Source organism: Lynx rufus, unplaced genomic scaffold, assembly GCF_022079265.1.
Source record: "Lynx rufus isolate CCGP_SWC_20201006 ecotype Redwood Valley unplaced genomic scaffold, mLynRuf1.p SCAF_9, whole genome shotgun sequence".
Taxonomy (NCBI): domain Eukaryota; kingdom Metazoa; phylum Chordata; class Mammalia; order Carnivora; family Felidae; genus Lynx; species Lynx rufus.
Genome location: NW_025814897.1, coordinates 7298249 through 7313055, shown reverse-complemented (window position 1 = coordinate 7313055; position 14807 = coordinate 7298249). Strand labels below are relative to the sequence as shown.

General features: G+C 37.2%; 1 protein-coding gene across 1 annotated transcript in view; it reads right to left on the bottom strand.

Moving 5' to 3' along the window:
• DDX10 (DEAD-box helicase 10) overlaps nt 1-14807 on the bottom strand; it is a 277089-nt gene that overhangs the window by 217185 nt on the left and 45097 nt on the right. Inside the window, exons 12-13 of the mRNA XM_047071361.1 lie at nt 11249-11337; nt 7973-8435 (exon numbers count right to left, since the gene is read on the bottom strand). Coding sequence (XP_046927317.1) covers nt 7973-8435; nt 11249-11337 — 552 coding nt within the window. The remainder of the gene's footprint in view (nt 1-7972; nt 8436-11248; nt 11338-14807) is intronic.

Genomic DNA, 14807 nt, shown 5'->3' with positions numbered 1-14807 from the left:
CTCTCTCCCTTCAAAAATAAATAAAAACATTAAAACAAAAAATTTTTTAAATAGCCTGTCCTATTTCACATTTCTTTCATTACCTTCACTTTAAAGCAAAGATAAACATATCTTGATTAAATAAAGTTTCTAAAAATTAGGCTATAAAATTAATTCACTAGAAAATTCAGTAGCCAGCAGATGCTTTAAACACTGATGATGTATAAAAGCAGGAAATGAAGGGAAAAGTCAAAATATTTTGATACAATAATGATTCAGCATGTGAAAGAATAAACATCAAGCCAAAAGCTTTTAGCTTTCCATTGGCAATTTACATCTTCAGGAAATCATATGCATAAAAAACTCAAATAGGGAAGGAAGGAAATATATATTTATATATATAATTCAGTATGTACATCTCACTTTCAAGTCACACAATAACTATTCCTTTTGAATTGGAATGAAGTTTGAATTGCAATTAAAGAATTAAAAACAGGAAATAAGACAAAGAAAAAGCACCTGTAGGAAGCCAAGAGACACATATACCAACTCTATCTAGACTACTCAACAATGAAGGTCATCCCACCATTGTTCCACTTCACGGTATCAAAAGTGAGGGTACAGTAATCTTGACTCCCAGGTTTTAAAGAGCTCTCCCTTCTGTCTCATTCAACTAAGCATTATATAAGACCCCTGCACACATAGGTTATGGCAACCTCAGTGGTCACCCAGTACAGAACAAATAGAAATTAGGACATTCATGGAGGTGTATTATGAAATGCCAAAAAGAGAAAGACTAGTTAACCAGACAATCAGAATCCAGAGGTCCATGACAAGAAGAAGTAAAGGCAGGCTTCAAGGAGAGGCATGATCAGCAATGAATCTAGAAGAGTAGCTAAGATGTGAAATGCTGGAGTGGTCAGAGTCTTCAGTGTGAGTGGAAACTCACACAGGAAAGAATGGGCTGGTGGTGCAGTGGGGCAGGGGGGCAGGGGGCAGGGGGGAGAGGGGCATGGCAAGTTTAGGAAGCCCAGTTGAAAGGATGAACTTAAGGGAAGCATGGAAGGCCAACCACATGAAAAAAATACTAACTTGACTGAGGTCTGCAGGAAGATGATGGGAAAACAGTGGGGACCAATTATGAGGCTTATCCAAGCCAAGTCTGAGGCAGTAATGGGCTGCAGAAGAACAGATGCAGTGCTAGTAGGCAGTAAAAATGAACTCTAAAAGAAACTCCTAAATGTAGAACTGCCAAGAATCAAAACAAAGCACAATTACACTGAGGCTTGTGTCAGGTGGGCATAGGTACAAATTCCAGTTATGCCACTTCACTAATTCTGCAACACTGGGCAAGCAATTGACCCTTTCAAAGTCTCTGTTTCTTAACCTGCAAAATGGGGGCAATACTGCATAAGACTGTGGCAAGAGTTTAGTATATGATACACGATAATCAAGGTGCATGACAGATTACAGAAAACTAATAGATACTCATCACTTACTGACATTTCTTTTACAAAAACTGAGTTGTCTGCAAGAAATTTCGGGAATAAGCTACCATAGTTCATTCCCATGTTAAATCAAATAATTATGGGGATAAAAAACAGCTAAACCAGCACTCTCCTGCAACAGTTCATCAGCATGCCCAATCATTCCCCAAACAACGACAATACTTCCTCTAATGTCCATTTAAATCAGCATTCTTTAAATATAAGTAAAATCCATATCCCAGTATCTCCTGCATAGTATCTTCTAGAAATACACTGCACAGCACTGATATCCACAAGAATACTGCCAGGTAAATGGACAGAGAACTCCACCCAGGAAATTAATACAATAATTTTATTTAATGATTACACATGAAATACCTACTGTTAAACCACTTTTAGTTCTATTTATAAGCAATAAATCCATTTCTACGAGGCACTGCCTAATATACCCTGATTATATCAAATTATAAACTCTCCATAAATATTTGGCTGTGATGTTGACTGCACCTGTGATATTAGTGTAGGGTTTAGCACTGTCCAGATCAATGCACAAGACTGAGAATGTTAAAAATGCTCTATCCACTAGGCTATAATCATAAAAGCAAACTGGTTTCCTAATATAACACCTGAAGTATATGAAGTGCATCACTTTTTCTTTCTACAACTGGTCCTGATTCAGACAAAGGCCTTATTTTCCCCAGCAACTCCCTCAAACACTGCCTGGCCATGGCACTGGCAAAACTGTATCACGCCCTTATCTGTACATTCCTATTATACTTTATCAGCTGGAAATCATAGCTAATGCTAACACTCTTCTTCTACATACACAACTGTGCTGGGTGCTTTCTATTTCTAATCATAATTCTGCAAAGTAGACATTGTTATTGGACCCATTTTACAGACACACACTAAGGTTCAGAAAGTTTAACTACAGAACATCATACCAGAAATAGTTTCTCAAACTAAACACATACTTTCTTGTGGCATGGTCTTTCTCACTCTGTACTCTTTGCTGAGAGTGCTTTACCAGCTCATATTAACACCTATCTGTTATTTAAGGTACAATTGCCCCTGGGGCCATCTTCTCCCCCAAGTGCCAATATGGGAGCTTTAAAACATTTGGTTGCATGAATGAATAAAGGAAGAGAAAACTGGGATTCTCTACTGAAATTCTAGTTTAATTATCAGCTATATTAACTCAAGTCATAAGCCTCTAAAACTCACTAAGTACCTACCACAGTCCCTGGCACCTGGTAGGCACTCAGTAACTGCTCCCAGAAAGAGGGAAAAAAGACAAGTGGGAAGGAGGAGGAAGAGGAAACAGAAAAGACAGAGACAAGAGGCAGAAAAACCGAGCTTCCATATATAGGAATCTTGATTCGGAATTTTAGAATATTTTTGTAAGAGGATACTTATAAATAATAATATTAGCTAATCTATGTTTTACCAGCAGCGAGTTCTTGCAACACCAAGAATTTCTGTGCAAAAATGTAAGACTCCAAGTAAACGTAATATAGATTCTACTATAAACAAAGACTTATCTATGAGTATCATTCAAATCTTAAGACTGACCTAGGTTTACTGTTTAGATGGCTGTAAAAGGACAAATGCTGAGCTAAAAACGGAATCCACCTATCAGTCTCCTCCCTAAACAATTATAAAATGAGAAACACAAAAGTATATGCTTAGAGATTTCATTCTTATATTTAAGAAATGTTTTAAAATCATTTTCAAATTCATCATTGTAATCATATATTCACACTCCTAACACTGTTTCCTTAGAGTCAACTTTCTTGCCAATACCAAAAAAAAAAACTAGCCAAAACACAGATTTCTTCCCAATGACAGGAGGTCAGCCAACCTTCTCTTAACTGCCCTGGTGCACGATCACCCTGACTACGCTCTCTACCTCCCTGTCACTCTTGATTTGCTCCCCAGTGCTAAGGAAATCTATTTCTCTGCTAATGCCTTCATCCTGTCAAATAGAAAAGGACTATGACAGGGCAGTCTTCCAGAAGACACTGCTTGCACCTGCACTCGGCACCTCTCTTCTCCATTCATGCCCAGATCCAAAGAGGCAAACGTACCAATTCTGTATTCTATGTGTCTGCACACAATGGGTAGCACAAAGAAATGTAACGTGCTATCAGTTATGCTGACATCACCCATTTAGATCAGGTAAACTAAATACAAATCATATGGTAGGCAACAGGACAGGAGAATGTGATTTGGCATCAGAGATAGGTTCTGAGTACTGACTCCACCACTGTAACTTTGGAAAAGTCATTTAAAAGGCTTTGTGAAATTTAAATATCATCATCTGCCTTTCCTGTTACGAGGACAAAATGAGAACTTGTAAGCATCTGGTATATGATAAAACACCAAATAAATTATTTTATCAATGACAATGATTATTAAACAAATCCCATGTCATCTGCAACCCAATGTGTCCCCTCCGATGCTCCAAGCTATAACTGATTCAACAAATCTCCTTCACTTTCCAAGGGGGCAAGAAAGGAAAGAAAGATAATCGGGACAAAGAATAGCCTGTGATAGAAGGAATGAAACCAGTTCTCTTACATGTCTGGTATGTTGTCCCTAACAGCAATTATGAAACAGGAGCAACAAAAAATATGTGAACAAAGACAACCGTGTCTGGAAAAAGTACTTAAGTCTCCCAAGGGGAATATAGCGTTTATGTGTAAATAATAGTATTATTTCCATTGTGAGTATGGTTTGGTTGGTATTCTTTTATCAGGTCTATCCTTAAAATTAGGTAATACAGGAAGAAAGCAGCCTGCAGTGAGTACAACTCAATACTAAAATATAACATGCAAGAACAAAGGCTAAAATAGAAACCTGACTGCAAATGCTGATGCAAAAATCACAGGCAAAACAAAATGCTTTAAAAACAAGATGAAGAACCAGAAAGATGGTAACAATCTGAGAGCAAGTAAACATTGACTCTGAAAGCCTTAAGGCACATAACAAGTAAAGCTGGCAAGATTAGGTGGGGGGGGGGAAGGGGGGGGGAGAGGCAGTAAGCCTTTCTATTTCAGCCAAAGAACCAGTAATTTCAACTGTAGCTGTATACAGCACTAGGGAATGTGCAGGAAGAAAGAGAAAAACATTCCTTTTCCAGCCTCTCAAAATCCTGCCGTCCCAAACTATTCCTCACGTTTGATGCATACGTCATACACTTCCAATTTATTTCATTTAAAAACATCATGTAGGTATTTTAAAACTAGAACTTCCTATAGTACACCATGAAAATGTATTCTTAGGTTAGAACTTTACATCATTACTATTAGATACTTTTATTTACTACCTAAATTACAAAGCTTGGCCTACACAGGCATATAATTTAATGAGTAAAAAAAAGAAAGTTATTTATGCTCATGCTTATAGAAAATTAAACAATACCTTTTGAATCATTTTAAGCCAATCAGATAAATCATATTTTTAAAATCTTACATAGTTTCAAAATATAGGTTTCCAAAAATAAACCCCACAGGTATGAATTATATCTAATTCACAGCAAATAAAATTATCAAAGTGAAAGAATAAGAAATTCAGCACATCACTCATTCATTCATGGAACATCTTTGAAATTCAACAGGAGCTAGACACTGTAACAGGCCCTGAGTACATACTGGCCAGTAAGACATTAATTTCAAGGAATTCAGAATCCAGTAAGGAAGGCAGGCCAACACACAATTTTGTGTGACAGAAGATAATAGAAAAAGTTTAAAAACCCAAGAACACCAACGAATGTTTAAGGACTTTTGGAGACCAACAGAAAAGACCAGTATCACAGCACAGGAAAAGGAGTGAAAAAGACAAGCACAGAAATTATACAACTGAAATAAATGATGTTCAATAATAGAATCAAAAAAAGATAAACTCAAATGGTAAGACATTTCTCACTGATTTTTTTTCAAAATAGTAAAAACGTGGTAATATTCATTGTTAAAGTAAGTAAAGGGGCAATGGCATACAAGGCCAGGGTCAAGGACTGTGACCTCTCTATAGGATAGTATGGCAAAATGTATCAAAAGTTTTTTAAATGTGTCACAGTCACAAAGTCATTAGAAGAAAACAAGCCAATATCCCTCATGAACACAGAAACAAACATCCTTAACAAAATATTAGAAAGCAAAACCCTGCAATAGATAAAACACATCGTGACTAAGTGAAGGTTATCAAAGGAATTCAATGTTGGTTCAACATTAAAAAAATCAGTATGTTAACAGAACAAGTATATATTCACCTTAATAGCTGGGGTGGGGGGAAGCACGTGACAAAATTTTCACCATCCATTTTGATAAACGCACTAAACCAGCCAGTAATGGAATGGAACTTTCCCACCCCGATAAAAGCATTTACACAAAACTTAAAGCTAACACCAGGTATAATCATAAAAGACTGAATGTTTTCCCTCCCACAGATGAGGAAAAGAACAACGATGGCCACTCTCACCAGTGCTATTCAACATAAAATATAATTAAGAAAATGAAATAAAAGGTACACAGATTGGAAAGAAACGAAACCATCTTTATTCACAAACCCCATTACCATCTACAGAGAAAATCCCAAAGAATCCCCCAAAATAAAGCCACTAGAACTAATGGGTCAGTTTAGAATGACTAGCATACAAAAATACTGAAAACAAAGGATTAGAAATTTGTATTTTAACAGTATAATTTATAATAGCATTGAAAACTATGAAATAAAGATGAATCTAACAAAAAAATGTGCAAGATAGACATGCTTAAAATCAAAAACCACACTAAAACACAGTAAAAGCCTAAATAAATGGAAAGATATGCTGTATTGCTGAATCAGACAACTCAAGATGTCAATTCTCCCCAAACAGATTTAAAGATTTCAATGAAATCTCAATGAAGATAACATAAGGGTTTTTTTTTGTACCACGTAACCAGCTGGTTCAAAAACTTATAAGAAAATACAGTGGCCCAAAAAGAACCAAAACAAAATTTTGTTTAAATATCAAGTGCGAAGACTTGTACTACCTAATTTGAGATTTACCGTGAAGCTAATCAAGATGGGTATTACTGGCGAAAGGATGGCTAAGAGAGACGAGAGTCAAAGAGACCTACGTGTACGTGGTCAACCCTGGACAAAGGGGACAAGGTTCCTGAATGGAGAAAGCACTATTTAACAAAGATACTGGTTCAACTAGACCCCAATTAAAAAAAAAAGAAAAGAAATAAAAGAACCTTAACCCTTCCCTCACACCATACACAAAAATTAAGCTAAAATAAACTTTAGCCCTAAATTTAAGCACTAAAACTATAAAACCTCCCAGGGAAACATAGGAGGAAATCTTTGTAGCCTTAGGTTAACCACAGATTTATCAGATACAACACAAAGTGTATCAATTCTATAACAAAGAGTAATAAATCACACTTCAAAAACCAGATCATTATCCACGTTACTTAACCAAAAACATTAGAATACCTAGGCTCAATTTCCAGCTATGCCAGCAACAAACAGTGCACATCACTATCTTACGGTCTCTGTCTCCCAGTTGTTTTTTCCCTTTACCTGTGTAATGAGACAGTACCTACCTCACAGGGTTATTCAAGGACCAAATGAGATAATGTTCAGAAAACACCAAATTATACATTAAGTACTCAATAATGATGTTTGCTACCTTTCCAAGATTTTTATTTAGTTACTTAAACACCACCTGAGTTTCACAGTTCAAAATTTAGAATTTCCACTGTGAGTCTTAGAGTTTATTAAAAATTAGAGCTCAGCTTCAGTTTTTAATTCAATTCACTTTAAAGAAATGATGAAGAATAAATGCATACAAAACAAGAAGGGGACCAAGGAAGGGGAGGAGAAACCCATTAACCGCGCACCTACAGACACTCCAGAAAACAGATGCTTTATCTGAATTCTCTCTTTTATTTTTCCTAGCAGGTACCTATAGAGGAACAAAGGATCTACATGAAATTTTTAACAAACCTTCATAAGTGGCCTTTAAAAAGGAGTGCTGGCTTTCTATTTAAGACCCTGTGTTGGTGCCCCAAAGCAAATGTCTCGTTACAAGTTAAATCCATGCTTAGGGAGATTAAATTGTTGTAAGGGGTATTTGTAATGATTTAAATCAGAAAGTAGTATGTTAATAATCACAGTGAAGGATCGTCACGCTATAAACCATAGAACCCCATCACCTGCCTTCCTTACCGTTATAACCATGGCTCTGGCTACTTTTAAAACATGCCTCAGAAGAGCAGCAAATGAGATTAAATTCGTCAGCATTCTTAGAGTTCCCTAGGTTATGAACAAGGAGAATTCTCTGGCACTTATTCCATCTTTAAATATGGAGAAAGAGGGAGCCTTCACTTCAAAGAATGTCATTCTACAAATTTCTCCTAGTCCCTCCTGCCCCCAGAGTTCCCCCCAAAGGCCACAAGCAACACACAGTAAGAAGTGGTGGGAAATAACAGAAGACCATCCAGTGGGAATAAACTTACCTGTGGTGTTTTATTCTCTTTAAGGTCCAACCCAAACACATTGTGCCGCTTCACTGTAAAGAAATCAGCATCGTGTCCATCGTCCTCGTCCTCATCTCTGTCTAAGAACTGCCCAGGGGCTTCCTTGGACTCCCCAGTGCTAGGGACAGACTGAAGTGGAGACTCTTTTGCTTTTGCCAGTTTCTCTTCCATTTCTTCTTCATCTTCCTTCTCTTCTTCCTCTTCATCACTAATCCCCTTACCCGGTGTGCATTCTGTCTCTTCTGGTCTTTTCCCACCTTTCTGAAGGATGGACATTTTCTCATTGAAGTAGGCTCTAAATTCTTCTACTTCATCATTGGTGAGGGAGGGAGCCCTTGGCTCAATTTGTTTGTGATCTTGGCTCACCACCAATTCTTTGGGGGGTTGTTTCTGCATTTTCTGAAGAAATCTTACCCGAGGTGCCACAGCAAGACCAAGAGATCTTAAACATGAACAAACGAAAACAGTTATCTCAGCACACTGATGGTGTGCTTATGGTATTATGCAACAGTTTCTCAAGAGTGGAGATCTATTTTTGGAGTTTTTAAAAAAACACTCCTCTGAAATACAACTCAATCTTGACAGATTAGATGATCCAAAAGGCAAGCCAAAAAATACCAAATACCCATCAGAAAACACTGAAGATACCTCACTTTTCATTAAGAGGTTAACAAGGTATAACATAAAGAGCATGAAACCAGAAACAAGGGAACAGATCAAGTACTAAATCTGCCTATTTCCAATTTACTTCTTTCAGCCTCGACTCCCTCAAATACAGGATATCGATACCTACCAGGCCCACCTCACAGCTGTTGTAACAATCCGACTTGCTAACTATATGAAAACACTTTGTGAAATGTCAATACTAAACCTGAAAAAGACATGGTCAAGAAAGGACAAAACAGCTCTCTGCAAAGAACAAACTCAAATTACCACTGTCCTCTCCTCTTTTACTATGACATAATCACTTCTACAAAAATACATTTATTTTTGAGAGAGAGAGTAAAGCAGAGCACGAGTAGGGGACGGGCAGAGAGAAAAGGAGACACAGAATCCAAAAGAGGCTCCAGGCTCTGAGCAAGCATTCAGCACAGAGCCCGACGCAGGGCTTGAACCCATGAACCGTGAGATCATGACCTGAGCCAAAGTCAGACACTTAACCGATTGAGCCACCCAAGCACCCCAAAAAGAAAGGATTTCTAAACGAGACCAAAAAAGAAAAGAAAAATTATTTTCTCCTCCTAAGATCAAGATTCACTTTCTGATCAGCTAAGCTCCTACTCGCAAATGGGAAATAAACTCCTGAAACCTGGCCTGCTACAATAAACAGCTAACATGACGACATGGCTCCATTGCCTCTTTCCTATGAGACATGATTCAAGAAAACTCAGAGGTGCAGTGGGAAAGCACAGATTCAGAAATGGGACTGTTGATGTTCAAATCCTGACTGTCATCACCAGCTGTGTGATTGAAGGATGTTACTGAACCTCTATACCTCAGTTCTCTCATTTGTGAAACGGCATGATCAGTACTGATATCCTAGGGTTGTCGTAAGAGTGAAATGAGTTCACAGATCCAATGTACTTAACATACGGCCTGGCACACAGGCAGCCACTACTGAGCACCTCCCATTATCACTATTACGGAGACTACAGGGTGGGATCATAAACTCCTATCCATCAGAGCATTCTCTCAGTGTATTACAATTATAGTTGTGTGTCTTTCTCAGCTACTAAAACTTGGAGCCCTTTTAAGGTAAGAGTACGTACATCTATAATTTTTTAACATCTAGCACAATGAACTGTACATACTATTCAAAACATGTTTCTTTAGGAAAACAATTTCTAAAAACATTTATTATATCTTGCACACATAACACTGCTTTAGGTAACAAAGGGCTTCTAAAGGAATTTATAGATCAAGGAACTTACACATCTAAACACCACCAAATTAAACTATACCAATAATTTAGGCTCAGAAGTTAACTTTCTGCCTTCCTTAGACATCACCAGTAAAAAGCAAAGGTTGTCAACTGGGAACAGATGAGATTTACTGGCTTTTGTAGCAACAAAATGTCCCATTAATATGACCCTGCAGTGTCAGAGCCCTGTGCCTCTCCTGTTTACTAATATCTCAGCTAAGTCAATCAGAAAACCACGACAGAACTTTTTCATGGAATACTAAAAGGGAGCTAATAACTTAAACCAAGAATCATATTCAGAAAAGGTGAAATTAGTAACTGCTACATAAACAGCTCAGTGACAAAAACATGTTATATCCATGGTGTGCAGTTTTCCATCAATTACCTACACAGAGAGTCAGGAGCCTCATGCTGTTATCTAGCAATTTCAATCATTCTAAAATGTTACAACTGACAAATTACCTATTATACTAAACTCACAATCTAATGGGAAGAGCAGAAAACAGCAACTCTCCCAGATACAAGTTTTTATCAGACTCCATTTAAAGGTAAAGACATTCAAATTCCTGGAGAGCAAGGCAAATACACAGACCTTGCCTTGAAAATACATGTGTCATCACTGACTAGGAATTTTATGCTGATATTTAACCTATGATTAACCTCAAGGGTGCTTTATAGAATTCTGTCAATGTTTTTCCCACAGGTAGAACCCCACTGAAAAAATGAGCATTCCTCCTTTATAGCTGAAAAGGTTAGGAAAAAAGTCCTTCAAATACTGAGCCAAAACAAACCAACAGTTCCTTTTTTATGTAATAGTAACCTCAGTTACTAAACGAGGATATTTTGCTATGGTAACTGTGAGTACCTATAAGAAACACCAAGACACAAAGAACACTCAGGCAATAAGCAAGCAGTTATAGGGATCAATCTAAAATAAAGGAAGAATTGACAAGGAGACTTGTGTCAAAAGCATAAAAAAGAATGGTCTATGGTGTTCCAAGCCAGCGTTCCAAAGACAAGAGGACTACAGACATTTAAAGATTTCAAACAGCGCTTACCAATTGTTCTCCACCTCCTTTAAGATGAAACTACAGGAAACTGCCAGTGAAACTTTCAGAAATTTTCACTTACAAGTAAGAAACTTCTTTAAACAACAAGAACTAGACACTCACCTAGTTTTCTAGTTTACATAATCTTTTTCTCTGCAGATCTTTAACAGATTCTCTTAAGTTAAGGCAGAGCAGTTTCAATGAGGACTCTCAGAGAACCAGGTTGCAGACAAATGACCTCTACCTCTGAGGATTCACAACTAAAAGTGTAATATGAATACTTACAGGGCATATTCAGGTATAGGTAACTTGCTCACATCAAATATTTCTTTATCCTTCATCAGATACACTGAGCGTATATAAGAGACAAAACACTGTAAAAATAAGAGGTTTACATGTATCACATACAATAGTCAGAAACGGAAAATAAATTTAAACTCAGATAAAAGAAAATTAACCAAAGGGATAAATTCAACAGTAGTGAGATATCTTAAAAATAAGTGAGCATATAGGGGCACCTGAGTGGTTCAGTCAGTTGGGCAGATGACTTTGGCTCATGGCTCTGGGCTTGAGCCCCATGCCCGGCTCTGTACTGACAGCTCAGAGCCTGGAGCCTGCTTCGGATTCTGTGTCTCACTCTCTCTCTGCACCCCCCTCCTCCCGCTCACTCTCTGTCTCTCTCTTTCTCTCTTAAAAATAAACATTAAGGGGCGCCTGGGTGGCTCAGTCGGTTGAGCGGCCAACTTCGGCTCAGGTCATGATCTCGCGGTTCCTGAGTTCGAGCCCCGCATCAGGTTCTGTGCTGACAGCTCAGAGCCTGGAGCCTGTTTCAGATTCTGTGTCTCCCTCTCTCTGACCCTCCCCCATTCATGCTCTGTCTCTCTCTGTCTCAAAAATAAATAAACGTTAAAAAAATTTTTTTAAATAAATAAATAAATATTAAAATTAAAAAAAAATTTAGTAATAAAATAATTGAGCATATCTCCATTCTACATTTAAAAAAAACTACCTTTTTGTAACTGTAATATTAGATAAGACTTTAAATTTGGTTTCATCAAGCCAACTCAACATAGAATATCACCTTCTCAGAAAGCTATTCTACAAGTTAGTATCAGTCCATTGCAGTATAGTCTAACGGGGAAAAAGTAGGATATGTAATGATACAGATGACAATCTGAGCTCCTTATCTTACTAGCTGCTCAAACCTCTTGTATCTCTGTCAGTTTCCTCATCTATCAGAGATCATAACACCTTCTATTTAAAATGTTATGAGAAATTAACCGAGAAAATGGATCTAGAGTACCAGGGTGTATCTTCTGGAATATAGTAAGTACCAATAAATACTAGCTATTAGTAATAATTATTTTAGTTATTGGTTAAAGGTATTTATTTAATTATTTAGTTAAAGGTATTCTTTATTTATTTATTCTTAGAAAAGAATACTTTTTCTAACATAATAAAATGTTACTGTATTTAAATGAAGCTTAATAAAATCATGACATGAAGTTTACTCCTAAAGCCTTCCCTTTTACATTATCACTTCAAGTAATTTGTCATCATGAACTTGTGTTATTTTTCTTTGGTGTTTATAAAGAAAAAAGGTATCTGTATACCAAGAACTATATAAATCAAAATTTAAACATGATCCTGATCCTTTATCAGTCTGTAACACAGTCAGGCAACAAAGATGATGAAACACATCTATGCAAGCATTTCTTATTTTAAAATTTTTATAAGTCCATTTAATTCCCATTTCAATATTTCCTGAACTTCATATTTGTTATAAATTTATACTAATCCTTTCTTCAAACCATTTTCCCTGTCTCCAGAGGCATGAAAAACAATGAATGGCTCCAGTTCAAGGATAATTTTTCCCCTACAATTGTTCACACACACAAAAAAATCACCCCTGTTGCCTATCGTTTTTGTTCTCTCCAGATTATAATCAAAGGCTAGAAAATCACTTCTATGAAACTAGATAGCTTGCTGCTGCTGGCAATACAGTTAGCCATTCTGCTAAACCATGCGTGACACCCAATAAATCACATCATTTATTTCAATGTGCATTCTATAATCTTTGTTCTGGAAGGCTCATTTGTTGTATGCACAAACTAGTGAAACATCCTTCCATTGTTCCTTATTTCCTGATTCATAATTGAATGACCTCTTAGGTATGCAATAAGTCATGACATCTCAGAATTCATGTATAATAGTTTTAAATGTGCATACTATTTCCAAACTTTCTAAAAGATTTAAACAATGTCTGCTAGATGATATCTGCACACACAAATGTTTGCATACCCAAAAATTAAGGAAAAAAAAATTTCCCCTTTAAAGGTCTTTTTCATTAGATTTCAGGTGAAGTGAGACTATAGAAATCCAACTTGGCACAGTTCAGTATTTGGTTTTCTTATAATCCTCCTGATGTATCATGGAATTTCTGAAGAAAGTCAAATGTGGATATCAGTCTCAGGTCTGCTACTTAACAGCTTATGTGATCCTGGACAATTTTTTTTTTAATTTTTTTTTTTTATGTTTATTCATTTTTGAAAGACAGAGAAAGAGTACAAGCAGGGGTGGGGCGGAGAGAGAGGGGGACACAGAATCTGAAACAGGCTCCAGGCTCTGAGCTGACAGCACAGAGCCCGACATGGGGCTTGAACTCACGAACCGCGAGATCATGACCTGAGCCGAAGTCGGACGTTCAACGACTAAGCCACCCAGGCACCCCGATCCTGGACAATTTTTAATTTTCTCCATCTACTATTTACTCCTGTGTAAAGTCACATCAGTATTGCCTCCCTCCTGGGTTGTTGGGAAGATGAAGAAAGAACACGTATCAAACTGCCATGTAACAAAGTCACATCATGACTAAGCACTTTACACAAAGAAAGCATTTAAATTCCAGCTTTCATCACTCATGGTATTTTAAGCAGAGTGAGGCTAACTTGATAAAATATAACAGAAGCTAATTTTTAACCAGAAACGTAAAATCTGCTCTTTAAATAAAACTTCTTTCCCAAGAATATCCAGTTCCAAAACCATAACATAAAAGCCTTACTACTGACCATTTCTCTGCTCAGGCTCCTTATCCACTTAGGATGCTCTTTCCACATCTCTTATTTCCTTCCTCTCATTTCATCTCTCTGCTGACACAGAATCCAACCTCTGAATCCTGACACTCTTAACTCACTGCTGATATGTTATGGGAGATGCAGAGAGAGAGATAATATGTAGATCTGGTAACCTCCATGTACATAAGAGCGTGGCGAAAAGGATGAGCTTTGTAACAGGGATTCAAATATTTGTCCGTTTAGAGACTAGGAAGCTGTTAGCACAACACAAAATTACTTCCCTTCTTCCTTTTCTAAAGCATCTACTGCTAGGCACTCTAGGAACGGAAAAGTAAGTTTAAATGAAAGTGGTAATTCTTTGTATTTGCTAATCAAGAGGATTTCTAAGTCAAAAAAAAGTAATTTGGGAACATTAAGTCATATTTATAGATTAAAATTTCATTCTTTTTTAAAAAAAATTTTTTTTAACGTTTTATTTTTGAGACAGAGAGAGACAGAGCATGAACGGGGGAGGGTCAGAGAGAGGGGGAGACACAGAATGGAAGCAGGCTCCAGGCTCTGAGCCATCAGCCCAGAGCCCAACGCAGGGCTCGAACTCACAGACCGCGAGATCATGACCTGAGCTGAAGTCGGACGCTCAACCGACTGAGCCACCCAGGTGCCCCTAAAATTTCATTCTTAAAGAGGATTCAGTAAAAGTGCTATGCTTTCTAGAAATTTAAGCTAATATAAGAAATGACAATAAGCTTGCTGAAGAAGCACAAAGCTGA